At 40.7% G+C, this 13,278-nt stretch overlaps 1 protein-coding gene across 7 annotated transcripts in view; it reads right to left on the minus strand.

Moving 5' to 3' along the window:
* Window positions 1-602: 602 nt before the first annotated feature.
* The window catches only part of eps15l1a (epidermal growth factor receptor pathway substrate 15-like 1a), a 39,672-nt gene continuing 26,996 nt past the window's right edge, over window positions 603-13,278 (minus strand). For 3 of the 7 annotated variants that reach the window (XM_052475125.1, XM_052475128.1, XM_052475126.1), the window contains 2 exons: window positions 9,226-9,434; window positions 603-4,800 (listed from right to left, as the gene is read on the minus strand). In XM_052475125.1, the coding sequence (XP_052331085.1) occupies window positions 4,654-4,800; window positions 9,226-9,434 (356 nt within the window). In that variant the 3' untranslated portion in view covers window positions 603-4,653. Of the gene's footprint in view, window positions 4,801-5,241; window positions 5,259-9,225; window positions 9,435-13,278 lie in introns of all 7 variants that reach the window. The other 4 variants (XM_052475127.1, XM_052475129.1, XM_052475130.1 and 1 more) reach the window with 4 other exon arrangements.

Genomic DNA, 13,278 nt, shown 5'->3' on the forward strand with positions numbered 1-13,278 from the left:
GAAGCCTTCTTCACAACAATTAAACCGCTTTCCTTGAAGTGCTTGATGATCCGATAAATGGTTGATTTAGGTGCAATCTTACTGGCAGCAAAATCCTTGCCTGTGAAGCCCTTTTTGTGCAAAGCAATGATGACGGCACATGTTTCCTTGCAGGTAACCATGCTTGACAGAGGAAGAACAATGATTCCAAGCACCACCCTCCTTTTGAAGCTTCCAGTCTGTTATTCGAACTCAATCCGCATGACAGAGTGATCTCCAGCCTTGTCCTCGTCAACACTCACACCTGTGTTAACGATTGAATCACTGACATGATGTCAGCTGGTCCATTTGTGGCAGGGCTGAAATGCAGTGGAAATGTTTTTTTGGGATTCAGTTCATTTGCATGGCAAAGAGAGACTTTGCAATTAATTGCAATTCATCTAATCACTTTTCATAACATTCTGGAACATATGCAAATTGCCATCATAAAAACTGAGGCAGCAGACTTTGTGAAAATGTATATTTGTGTCATTCTCAAAACTTTTGGCCACAACTGTACTCAGTGCACATGCAAAAGGAAAATCAATTAAATAAAAAAACACCACAAAAAAACATGAGACCTATTTATTTAAATGAAATGTTTATTCTAGTAAACAATGACCATGTACATAGGATTAACATTTAAAATAAATCCAAGCATTTTTTTTTTACTCTTAGTGTATAGTCATATATCCTCAAAATGTTTTAAGTTGTACATTTTTTCACTTCTTATGGGACAAATATAACAGACATAATATACCGTTTAAGACAGCTTTGATTATTTCTTCTCATCTACAGCGGAAAGACAATTAAAGGCAGACCAAAAGAAAAAGGAATGCATCGAGCTTCAGAAGACAGATCAGTTGTCAGAAAAACAAAAGATAAGTCCTCTACAATCTCTACAATCTGTTTAGGCTTGTATTAGGCCTCTGCATGTACCTCTGAATGTATGATCAAACTCAGCCAAGTTGGGGCAGAGGGCACTCGTATTAAAAGCATAGACATATTAAAAGTCCAATGGGATTCACAGGTGTTTTCAGCACACGAACAACGAGAAAAATACTAAATAAAATCTATTGCACAATGTAGGTATCAAAGACAAAATACAGCATGAGTGGTAAGTATGTAGAGAACACTAGGTAGTGTTGGGCCCTATTTCAATACTCTCAAAATGCATCCTTCCATCCTGTCTCCCTAATCTGACATGATTGGTTGGGTGATTGGGATACATAATGGAACCCTTTCTTTCACCAATCCAACAGTGTCAGATCAAGGGAAGACCTATTCAGTTGCACAACTGACTGATTTCAAGCTAAATGTGTCATCCGAATTTAACCCAACCCCTCTTAATTGACATCATCGGCGCCCGGGGAGCAGTTGTTGTTGGGGGTTAACTATCTTACTTAAGGGCATAATGACAGATTTGTTTCCACCTTGCCGGCTCAGGGATTTGAACCAGCAACCTTTCAGTTACTGGCCCAATGCTCTTAACCGCTAGGCTAACTTCAAAGAATGGAGTAAGAAATTATGGATATATTTTCAAGGCATAAAAAAAGGGCCATGAAATGACCAATGAACAGAGAGCTGACACCCTCACTGTGGATTTCCCCTAACCTGAAGGTACACTACAGGGGTTCTGACATACAGCATGCTGGGTAAGGGCGGGAGTGTTGGCATCCCAAGCTTCGAGAGTCTGACCTGTAATTAAAACACCACAGGTAGGGCCAAAAAGGTCAAGGATCAAATGCAGACGACCACAGGTTACCTCCCCACTGTGCACAGACATCAGTTCAACATCTAGTTTTGATTTACATTTGGTTGAGTTGTCAACTAACATGAATTCAACAACAAAAATTCAACATGTCATTAGATTTACGTTAAAAGTTAGGGTTAGGGGTACCCTTAACTCCTCCTCCACATTTACTGGATTGGTTGAACAGTGCAGAAGAGAACCTCCCCCAACAGTTTTTTTTCTTCTCGTCAAGACCAGTGCATCTTGTTTCAGGCGTTTCATTTACCCCTGCTTCGTTAGGTTACCCTATCCCTAACCCAAAAGACCAAATTCCCTCACGTTGATTACTTTTTTCTACGTTGACTCAATGTCATCACATACATTTTTTTGTTAAAATGGAAACAACATTGATTCAACGTGGAAACAACATTGATTCAACCAGTTTTTGCCCAGTGAGTCAGCTATATACAGCAGCACAGTTAAAGGTCAGATCTGTACCAGAACAGGTTTTTCACATATAATATAATTACACTGTTTTAACCACTAGAGCAAAGAAGTTTGATATGTAAACATTAACAAATAAATGTTGAGAGATGGTTTCTATTTCAACCTTGTGGCAGCGTTAATGGCCCATACCACTGAATTGTAACTTAAATCATGTCCTTTCCCAACCCAAAGGGGATGTAACTTTCATAATGCATTTTCACAACATTCCATATAGTTAGATGAGGTCTTTTCACTCAGACTAGTACAATAGTAGGTGACAACAATGACATTACATGGAAGCTTATAAAAGTCAATGTAGGACACATACAGTTCAGTACAACAGGAAAAGACAGAACACAGGGGCAATTAATGTAAGTGTCCTTTTCATATGGTTAGGACCTCAGCTGCTATTATCATCATCTCTATTCAGTTCAATTCAAAGCTTAATTAAGGTGAAAGTGAAGTAAAACTCACAGGTGTAATGTGCTAAGCAGGCAGTACCATCAGCAAGGAGTTTCAAGTAAAAGACAAAGCAGCTATAAATAAAAGTGGTTGAGCCCAAGTTGTAACATCAAACTATGACACACTGTACCGTAAACAGCGGAATATTCCAGTTATAGCTGTGAAACTCATGTGACCTAATGAATTTGCATATTATTGATGGTTAGCTGAAGAAAACCACAGGCCATTTCTAACTTTCTTTAACCTCTGCAGCTTGTGCTTGTAGGTTTGTAATTTTTGGCAGCTTTTTTTCAACTAGAATCGTAATAAACAAAATGTTTCTGTCTTTTAACAAATAATACATAAAATAATAAAATAACACATCACATAGTGAAAAAAAATATTATAAAAAAACTCTATAATAAAACTTGAAATAATTTCCCTCATCTCGCCTTTTTTGGTTGTTGTTTGATATACATCACAGCTTTGTGAACTTACTTGAACTTTCAGAGGAGGCACAGCTAAGTACCCATTCCTTCTTCCTATTCCTTCTTCCTAGCACACTGAAGAAGCACTGAATTATTGTCAAAACAATGCATCTACTATCTCACACTCAAAGAGAAGGAAAATATATCTGTACAGTTTGTTCTGGTCCAAACAGACCTCTCTCTCACACAACACTTACAGTAGCCAGTCAAAGAAGAACCCTGCCACTGGCTTGCCACATTCACATAATAAACCAATACTAAAATAATGTCTCAATCTTAATAAGCATTCCAGCATAACCTTTGGGAATTCCCTTCTTCACATCTGTCAGAGCTCCAGCTGCGATTAATGCTCATTCACCAAACCAACACATATTATGTTCATCTTTACATCTTTCATGTTGAGCCAGCCTCTATAGTGCATTTAAACAGTGCATCAGTTCATTCTAAAACCACGGGTCATCATCTTTTCCCCTCCCCACCTATCAATTAAAAACAGTAAGAGAGATTGTGATTGTTGGCTTCAATCTCCCACTCCAACTCCAACCTACCACCGTAAAGTCAGATCCAGTTCCATTTCCACCAGTGATGTAGTGGTAAAAAAATAGGTTGGTAAACTCTGATCACCGGTCGTGGTGAAAAAAGTAATGCATTTGTCCGCAAAAGGTGGATTAACTGTCACAAAAAAAATAAAAAAGGTTGGTAAACTGCATTTACTTGCGTTTCCCCTCCACTACACCACCACTCCACTGGTTTCCACAGGGCCCAGTATAACCCCAAAAGTTCTGTTTTGTATTTTTTTTTGCTTTGAGAGTTTGTCCATCCAGAGATTGTGTGGTGAGGTGTGTGTTTCTGTGTGTGCGTATCAGATGGCGTGTGTATGTGTGTTGTGGCGGTGGTGTGTGTCTGTGTGTGTGGTTAAGGAAGCGGACATGTGTTGGGCACATCGGCCCTGAGAGAAATGGCCAGCTCCAGGTCCTTCACAGTGTGATGGGGTATGGTGTGTGAGTCGTACACGCATGTGTATGTGCACGAGTAATGCTAGTAAGAGTATGTCTATCTGTGTGTTTGTCTATATGTGTCTGTATCTCTATGTGTGTGTTTATCTATATGTGTCTGTATCTCTATGTGTGTGTTTGTCTATATGTGTCTGTGTCTGTATCTCTATGTGCGTGGGCATCCCACTGGGCACAGAATTCAGTTCAACGTCTAGTTTTGATTTACATTTCTTCAAGTTGTCAACTAACGTGAACTCAACATGAAATCAACAAAAAATATGTCATTGGATTGGATTTAGGGTAAAGGTTAGTTGAAAAAAATACTAAATACCCTTATGTTACTGACTTTTTACACATGTAATGAGTTTTCAACGTTAATTCAATGTCATCACATGTATTTATTTTTTGTTGAAATGATGTGGAAACAACGTTGATTCAACCAGTTTTTGTGCAGTGGGATGTGTGTGTGTGTGGGTGTCCAGTCCAGTCCAGATCACCCGTGGGACATCTCGGCCTTGCTGAGAGCGATGGCCAGCTCTAAGTCCTCTTGCTCCTGCTGCCGGAGCCTCTTCAGCCGCTCCCGCTCCGCTCGCTCACTCTCTCTCTTCGCCCACTCCAGTTGCTGAGCCTCATTTCCAAACTAGAGAGAACAGGAGAGAGGCATTTAACATACAAATTATTCATCCCTCACACATATACAAAACACATACATTAGAAGGTGTCTTGACAGATTATTGCATTTTAGTGAACCTTACACTGTATATAAAGGGTAAACTTCCATGTTTGCCTGGCTACAGTAAGAGGATATACTGTACATGACTGTAGATTTCATAGTCACCATCTAATCTGCTCTTATAACTATACAACGTATACACACATCAGCACACACACAAAATATACACACCACTAGACACACACTAACTGACCTATCCCTATCCTTACTTTAATATTCAATTCAAGTGTGTTCTGCTGTTGGAGGAAAGGTGCTTCTTATTGTTTAACCTAAGTGGTTGTGCTCAGAGCCTAATGTATGAGACCAAAACACAAAACAAGCCACTATTCAATTTGACCACATTCTTACCTTAACCTTTTCTGGTCCTGCGAGAGAAAAATGAATGATAAAACACCAAAGAAATAATTCACCAATCGCACATCACCATCCATTTTACACCGAGCACACTTCGAAACACCACAAGATACAACTAACTATGACAAAGCAACATGGAGGACTTTTCAGTTTGGTCCCAAGTGACAATGAACAAGCAACTAAAAGCATATTTAAGATATCATGCAACAGTGACATGCAGGGAGAAAATGGAAAGGAAGAAAGTGACATTTTCCTAATCTGTTAAAGTGATAGTATGAGATCTAGCCTGTGTAAGGATCACAGCAAAGTCGAGCTAGGAACTCTCCCATGCATACCAAAACACACATATCAGGAGACACTGCTTTACCAACCTTAGATCTGATTCAGATGTCAGACTCAAATGAGCGCCTTCAATTCTGACTCACCAAAATAAGTATGGAACAGAATCCATTGAGGCGTTTAATAGATACATTACATTTGTTTCAAATGATTCATCATTCAATTCAGGAGCCAAGTTAATATATGATTATATATTATTATTATATTATTATATGATATGGTATTTTTATAGATAATATCTTTATTGTGGAACACCATGCCTCTTTAGTTTCAATAAAATCCAGGCAGCTGATTCTGTTCAAAATGTTTTGGTTACTTTGGGAGTAATTTGGCACAAGTCAGAGATGGTAAAGTAGGATCTATGCTACCAATGTCATGCAGCAGACCAACACTAACCAGGCTGAGCAAACTAAGCCTCATGAAAAGACAAACTGATACGGCATCTACACACTAGTAGGACACACATCACTGATACACACCATAGACATGCTGGGTAAGAACTCAGGACTGAGAGCTGAGTAGTGATACTGCTGCTTCCCATGTCAACAGATCCCACAGCCAGACCAGTGACCTGGACCTGTCAGTCACTAAACCACACCGGATTGGCTTCCCTCTATGGCCTAGCCTGGCATTAGGGCACACACTGACTCACTGACTTACTCACGGAATGACTTAATAAGGGACTGACTTACTGACTGAATGACTTAATAAGTGACTGACTGACTGACTGGCTGACTGAGTGACTGATTGACTGACTGCTGATGATTGGAGCTAAGTATTCAAATATGAGTATGCTGGATTATGCTTCACTGAGTACATTTACATGCACACTAATCATTTTAGATTAAACTGATTATGGTAGTAGGCCGAGTATGGTAATAGTCATGTAAACACTTTACTCTGCTTATCTTAATTGGCGTAAAATAAAACAAATTAAAAAACGAAGTAAGCATACGCCGATTATAACACCTAGTGCAAGCCTCCCTCTTATCTGCGAGTGAATTCAAAAAACTGAATTATGCATCTTAGAAACACACTACATGGCCAAATGTATGTGGACACCACCTCAAATGAGTGGATTTGGCTATTTCAGCCACACTCGTTGTTGACAGGTGTATGAAATCTAGCAGACAGCCATGCAATCTCCATAGACAAACATTGGCAGTAGAATAACCTTACTGTAGAGCTCAGTGACTTTCAATGTGGCACCGTCATAGGATGCCACCTTTCCAACAAGTCAGTTTGTTAAATTTCTGCCCTGCTAGAGCTGCCCCGGTCAACTGTAAATGCTGTTATTGTGAAGCGGAAATGTTTAGGAGCAAAAAAACAGCTCAGCCGCGAAGTGGTAGGCCAAACATAAGCTCACAGAACGGGACTGCTGAAGTGCGTAAAAATAATCTGTTCTCGGTTGCAACACTCTCTACCGAGTTCAAAACATTCTCTGGAAGCAATGTCAGCACAAGAACTCTTAGTCAGGAGCTTAATGAAATGGTTTTCCATGGCCAAGCAGCCGCACACAAGCCTAAGATCATAATGCGCAATGCCAAGCTTTGGCTGGAGTGGTGTAAAGCTCCTCGCCATTGGACTCTGGAGCAGTGGAAACGCATTCTCTGGAGTGATGAATCACGTTTCACCATCTGGAATTCCGAAAGGACGAATCTGAGTTTGGCGGATGCCAGGAGAAAGCTAACTGCCCCAATGCATAGTGCCAACTGTAAAGTTTGGTGGAGGAGGTTCAGGCTCCTTAGTTCCAGTGAAGGGAAATCTTAACGCTACAGTATACGATTAGATTCTAGACGATTCTGTGCTTCCAACTTTGTGGCAACAGTTTGAGGAAGCCCCTTTCCTGTTTCAGCATGACAATGCACCCGTGCAGAAAGCAAAGTCCATACAGAAATGGTGTGGAAGAACTTGACTCAATCCCATCAAACACCTTTGGGATGAATTGGAATGCCAACTGCGATCCAGGCCTGATCGCCCAACATCAGTGCCTGACCTCACTAATTCTCTTGTGGCTGAATAGAAGAAAGTCCCCGCAGCAATGTTCCAACATCTAGTGGAAAACCTTCCTAGAAAAGTGGAGGCTGTTATAGCAGCAATGTTCCAACATCTAGTGGAAAACCTTCCTAGAAAAGTGGAGGCTGTTATAGCAGCAATGTTCCAACATCTAGTGGAAAACCTTCCTAGAAAAGTGGAGGCTGTTATAGCAGCAATGTTCCAACATCTAGTGGAAAACCTTCCTAGAAGAGTGGAGGCTGTTATAGCAGCAATGTTCCAACATCTAGTGGAAAACCTTCCTAGAAGAGTGGAGGCTGTTATAGCAGAAAGGGGGGGACCAACTCCATATTAATGCCCATGATTTTAGAATGAGATGTTTGCCGAGACACTACGTTTGTCCATGTAGTGTCGTTTTCACATATAAACTTTATATGTCCGAACTCAGAGTCAAATAGGCTTTGCAAAAATAACATGGTCACTGTGGTAGAACATTTATTGTGATTGCCAATTATCTGTATTTATTTAAGTCCCATCAGGTAGCCTGATTTCAGATGTGTTCATGGAAACAGGATTATTAGGGAAATTGTTCTTCTTGCAAAGCATGCAAACGTTTTAAACAAAGTATTATATTAATATGACTATCCACAATAATAATAGTGTGAATGTAACTGTACTCACAGACAGCCCAGGCCATAGCACAACACTGATTTTAAAGCAACCATTGGCTGGTTGAATAATAATTCACATTCTGCCAGAATCCACTTATTGAACTGCCAGATAGGATTGCCAGAGATATAATACTTTCCAAGTGCGCTTGTTTTAGCCCTCAAACTCAACTCTGGACCTCAAAGCCAGTTCAACTGCGTTTTTTAAAAATTGTTCCCCTCTAATCAGGGTGTAATTATTTATCAGGTAGAACAGAAAACCAGCAGGCTCCGGATCTCATAGGACAAGAGTTGAATACCCCTGCGCTATAGCATGCTAACTAGCAGCAAACAAAATATATTTGTATTTGTTTAAATGTTCCGATCGCAGCGTACACATCAAACCACAAAAATGGCTGACACCCTTGCCTGCATGAGTACTGGGTATCACTTCTTCAATGCAGCTCCTGTGCTTTACTGCACAACATCAAATGCATTGTAGGTGGTGTGCAACCAACAACAATGCATGTGTTGAGAGAAATTCCCCCCCCAGAATCAGAACACAGTACAGAAAAGTGAGCCTTCTTCAACAGGAAACAGCTAGTGTCATCATCTTAGATATGAGGTAGGGTTGGAACGCACGCTCAGATGATCAGTGATCATGAACAGTAGTTATTGCTATGGATTATGCCATAGGTCTGAACAGTTAGCCTGTTACATGGTGGTTAATATGCCATGGGTCTGATTGGACAGATGCCTGGCTCTGGTCTTTGTGTGGAGTGAAGGTAGGTTATTCACAAACAGAGACATCTGCACAGTGAAGGGGAGGCCAGGATGAGATGCAGCAGAAATGTCTAGATAGACAGGCTGAGCCTTGTCGTCTGCTCTTCTCTAGATGCTTCAGTTAAACGTTGTGGGAGCTAGAAGTAGCGAGGTAGTGGCTAGGTATATAAAGACTGGTCTGGACAGAGAGAGAGTATCACTGAGCTCAACTTACAGAGCTGAAGTCTGCAAAACCCAAGGAAGGGTCTTTAGAGGCTTTACTTGAGGCAGGAGGAGCAAAAGGGTCTTTGCCACTAAAGGGGTCTCCGACCCCCTTTTTACTCTGAAATGGGTCGATGGCGTCACTGCCGAACGGCTGGAAGGGGTCGCAGGGCTTGGCCAAGTCACCCGCTCCTCCAGGCAAGTTGACAGGGCTGCTTTTACCTGAAGACATTGAGACAGTAAGGACACAGTCATTTCCCCAACAGATATGGTGTACTCCCATTTGAACTATAAATGTTACACTGATGTCTCAAAGATTAAATATGTGGTTACGGGGACAACTTGAGGTATTAAGTGATCACTGTCTGCACCAAATGCCACACGCAGCTCAACTTAAGCGAAATAGAGAGAGTAGACAAACAACACCATCGCATACACACAAAATTGTAATGAAACAATATGCCAGCATGGTATGAATTAAACACATTAAATTAGATGGGCCATATAGTATATTGCATGAACCCAGTACCAAAATACACGGCGAGAGCAGTTTCCTCTTTTATGCTGGGTTTTATGGCGAGCAGATGGGTAGAGTTTCTGCCCACATAACCAACAGAGGATTCAGTTCACAAGTTCATCAGATCTCTCCTCGGTGGGTGATGCCACTCCAAGGCCCTAGGGACGGCAGTGTTTTCTGACTACACTTTTTTTTAAAGATTCCAAAAGGGTTATTTGGCTGTCCCCAAAGGAGAACCCTTTTTGGTTCCAGGTAGAACCTTTTTTGGTTCCAAGTAGAACCCTTTTGGGTTCCATGTAGAACCCTCTATGGAAAGCGTTTTATATGGAACCCAAAAGGGTTCTACCTGGAACCAGTAAGGGTTCTCCTTTGGGGACAGCCAAATAACCCTTAGGTTCTAGATAGCAGGTTTTTTCTAAAAGCTAAAAGTGTAGGGACCAAAATTATTCCTGGTAATGTGAGGAAAAACTCCTGGTCTTATTTATGCCAACGTATTGTATCCTCATACCTTTATTTCCACATATAAATATATAAATCATTTCACAAAGAACCGAAACTACTCTAAAATAGGCTCATGTTAACATGGTAGTGATGTTTCTCTGTAGGCCAACCTCGGCTGGCACAGTCAGTGGGCCATGGGAACATAGTGCTGGTTGTTGTTGCTTCTGAAGGTGTTGACCACATTTCCAATCAAACTGTTATTTATACCCGGCTTGTCAAGGATAGCAGTTCACAGCCCCACTGAACAGCCAGGCATTCAGTTTCTCTTTCGCATAATAGAACATAGTCTTTACCACATACCATCAGCTCCACCCTGTTCCAAAATACCAGCACATCATTAGTGCTACCTATCAATGTAATGCACAAGGCACAACTCAGAACCCCACAAACAAAGGTTCTGACATGATTCTCATAACATAAATCACATGGACTGTATCTCGTAAAAATCTAAAGTATTGCTATGTAATGACTTCAGAAACCACCTAGAAACATTAAGATATCAGCATCAAACTACCACACTACGCTAGTGACCTTTCACTTATCTACTGTATGTTGCAGATTCTTCTCTACCCATATTATTTAATTTCCACGATTCTATAAAACCAGGTGTGAAAGGTGTTTATTGGCCAGGGCACAGAGTGTGACCCGAGTCGGGCAAGAGGTCGCCAAAAAGCCACACTTCTCACCCGAGTGTGCACACACACGTGCCTGCACACACACACACACACACACACACACACACACACACACACACACACACACACACACACACACACACACACACACAAACACGCACACACACACACACACACACACACACACACACACACACACACACAAACACGCACACGCACGCACACACACACACACACACACACACACACACACACACACACACACACACACACACACACACACACACAGGGTGGAAAGAGAGGAAGTGGGGAAGGGTGGGGTTGAGAACATTGTTGTTCTTACTCATCATCTCCTGTGAGACCTGATGCTCTGTGTTCTCCATGCAGCTTGGCATCAAATAATAATGTCAAGTAAGGATTCTAAAGATAGGGGATTTTTAGTTACAATTCATTTCTTAATTTTAATTTCATTTCATGCATGTAATTCAGCACATAAACCACTCATATGCATCTAAGTTCTACTTTGTAATAATTACATTGCATATTGAATATATGGTTTACCATGAGGGGGGACCAATAATAGTAAGTGGTGAAATCCTGAATACCCTGGTCCATTCAACATCCTTTGGGAGGCTTAAATGGTGACATAACACTTTTACTAAGTAACGTTCTGGCTAAAAATGCATATTAGGCCTAGCTACATTGCTACTAAGTTGAGCAGAGCTACTGCATAGTCAACTGGACTCATCTCTTTGCAAAACTGATCTGTTTATTCGATCTTAAAAAGGAGAATGAGATGATCAACTCTTCTTATCTGTTCTCATGGAGATCCTATCATGTTTTCTAAGCTGCATTGACCATCGCTGTTTGATCTATGACTACTGACTAGCATACTCTACTCTACTCATGCGGAGGTAAGAGAGGAGGCGACACCAGCTGAGTGTTACCTACGGGCACCGACGTCAATTCAACGTCTATTCCACGTTGGTTCAACGTAATTTTGTTGAAATGACATGGAAACAACGTTGATTCAACCAGCGTGTGCCTAGTGGGTATTCAGGGCCCTTACAACTCCTTCTAGTCAACTAGGCTCTAACAGTCAGAAGATATGTGATGAGCCACGCCATTCATCCTCACAAGCTTCTTCTGACTATGTCACTAGAAGATCCAAGCAAAAGAGGGCAACACTTACAATGAGATGAGAAAGACCATTAATAATCTTGAAACTAGGGGGCACTATTTTTATTTTTGGAAAAATAACGTTCCCAAATTAAACCGCCTATTAGAAGCACCGAGCGGGAAGAGGAAAATGGTTTACGTATGTATGGGTGTGGGTGGTTTGTATGTATGTATGTGTGTGTGTGTATGTATGTGTGTGTATGTATGTGTATACGCATATATATGTGTATATGCATGTGTGTATGTGTTTTTTGGTGTGCTTTGTCTCTGTTGTTGTATCTCTTAATATGGGTGAAAATTGTGAAATTCCAATAACAATACTGTTACAAAAAAGAAGTGAACCGCCTATTTTTCAGAACCAGATGCTAGAATATGCATATAATTGACAGCTTAGGATAGAAAACACTCTAAAGTTTCCAAAACTGTCAAAATATTGTCTGTGAGTATAACAGAACTGATATTGCAGGCGAAACCCTGAGGAAAATCCAATCAGGAAGTGCCTCTTATTTTGAAACCATTGTATTCCTATGCACCCCTATTGGCCATTGAAAGGGATATCAACCAGATTCCTTTTTCTACGTATTCCCTAAGGTGTCTACAGCATTTTGACGTAGTTTCACGCCTTTATGCTGAAGAATGAGCGTAAACGACTACATTGCGTAAGTGGCAAGCTGAGGGCTCTCAGAGTGATTATTGCGTAAAAGACAGAGGTAGTCATTTTTCCTTTCGCTCCTACTGAAAAGCCAATTGTCCCGGTTGATATTTTATCGAATAGATATTTGAAAAACACCTTGAGGATTGATTATAAAAAACGTTTGCCATGTTTCTGTCGATATTATGGATATCATTTGGAATTTGTTTCGGCGTTGTCGTGACCGCTATTTCCGGTGGATTTCTCAACATAACGTGACCAACAAACAGAGGTATTTTGGGTATAAAAATTATCTTTATGGAACAAAAGGAACATTTGCTGTCTAACTGGGAGTCTTGTGAGTAAAAACATCCGAAGCTCATCAAAGGTAAACAAATAATTTGATAGATTTTCGTGACCAAGCTTCCTGCTGCTAGCTGGACATAATGCTATGCTAGGCTATCGATAAACTTACACAAACGCTTGTCTTGCTTTGGCTGTAAAGCATCATTTCAAAATCTGAGATGACAGGGTGATTATTAACAAAAAGCTAAGCTGTGTTTCACTATATTTCACTTGTGATTTCATGAATATGAATATTTT

Source organism: Oncorhynchus keta, chromosome 22, assembly GCF_023373465.1.
Source record: "Oncorhynchus keta strain PuntledgeMale-10-30-2019 chromosome 22, Oket_V2, whole genome shotgun sequence".
In the NCBI taxonomy this organism is placed as follows: domain Eukaryota; kingdom Metazoa; phylum Chordata; class Actinopteri; order Salmoniformes; family Salmonidae; genus Oncorhynchus; species Oncorhynchus keta.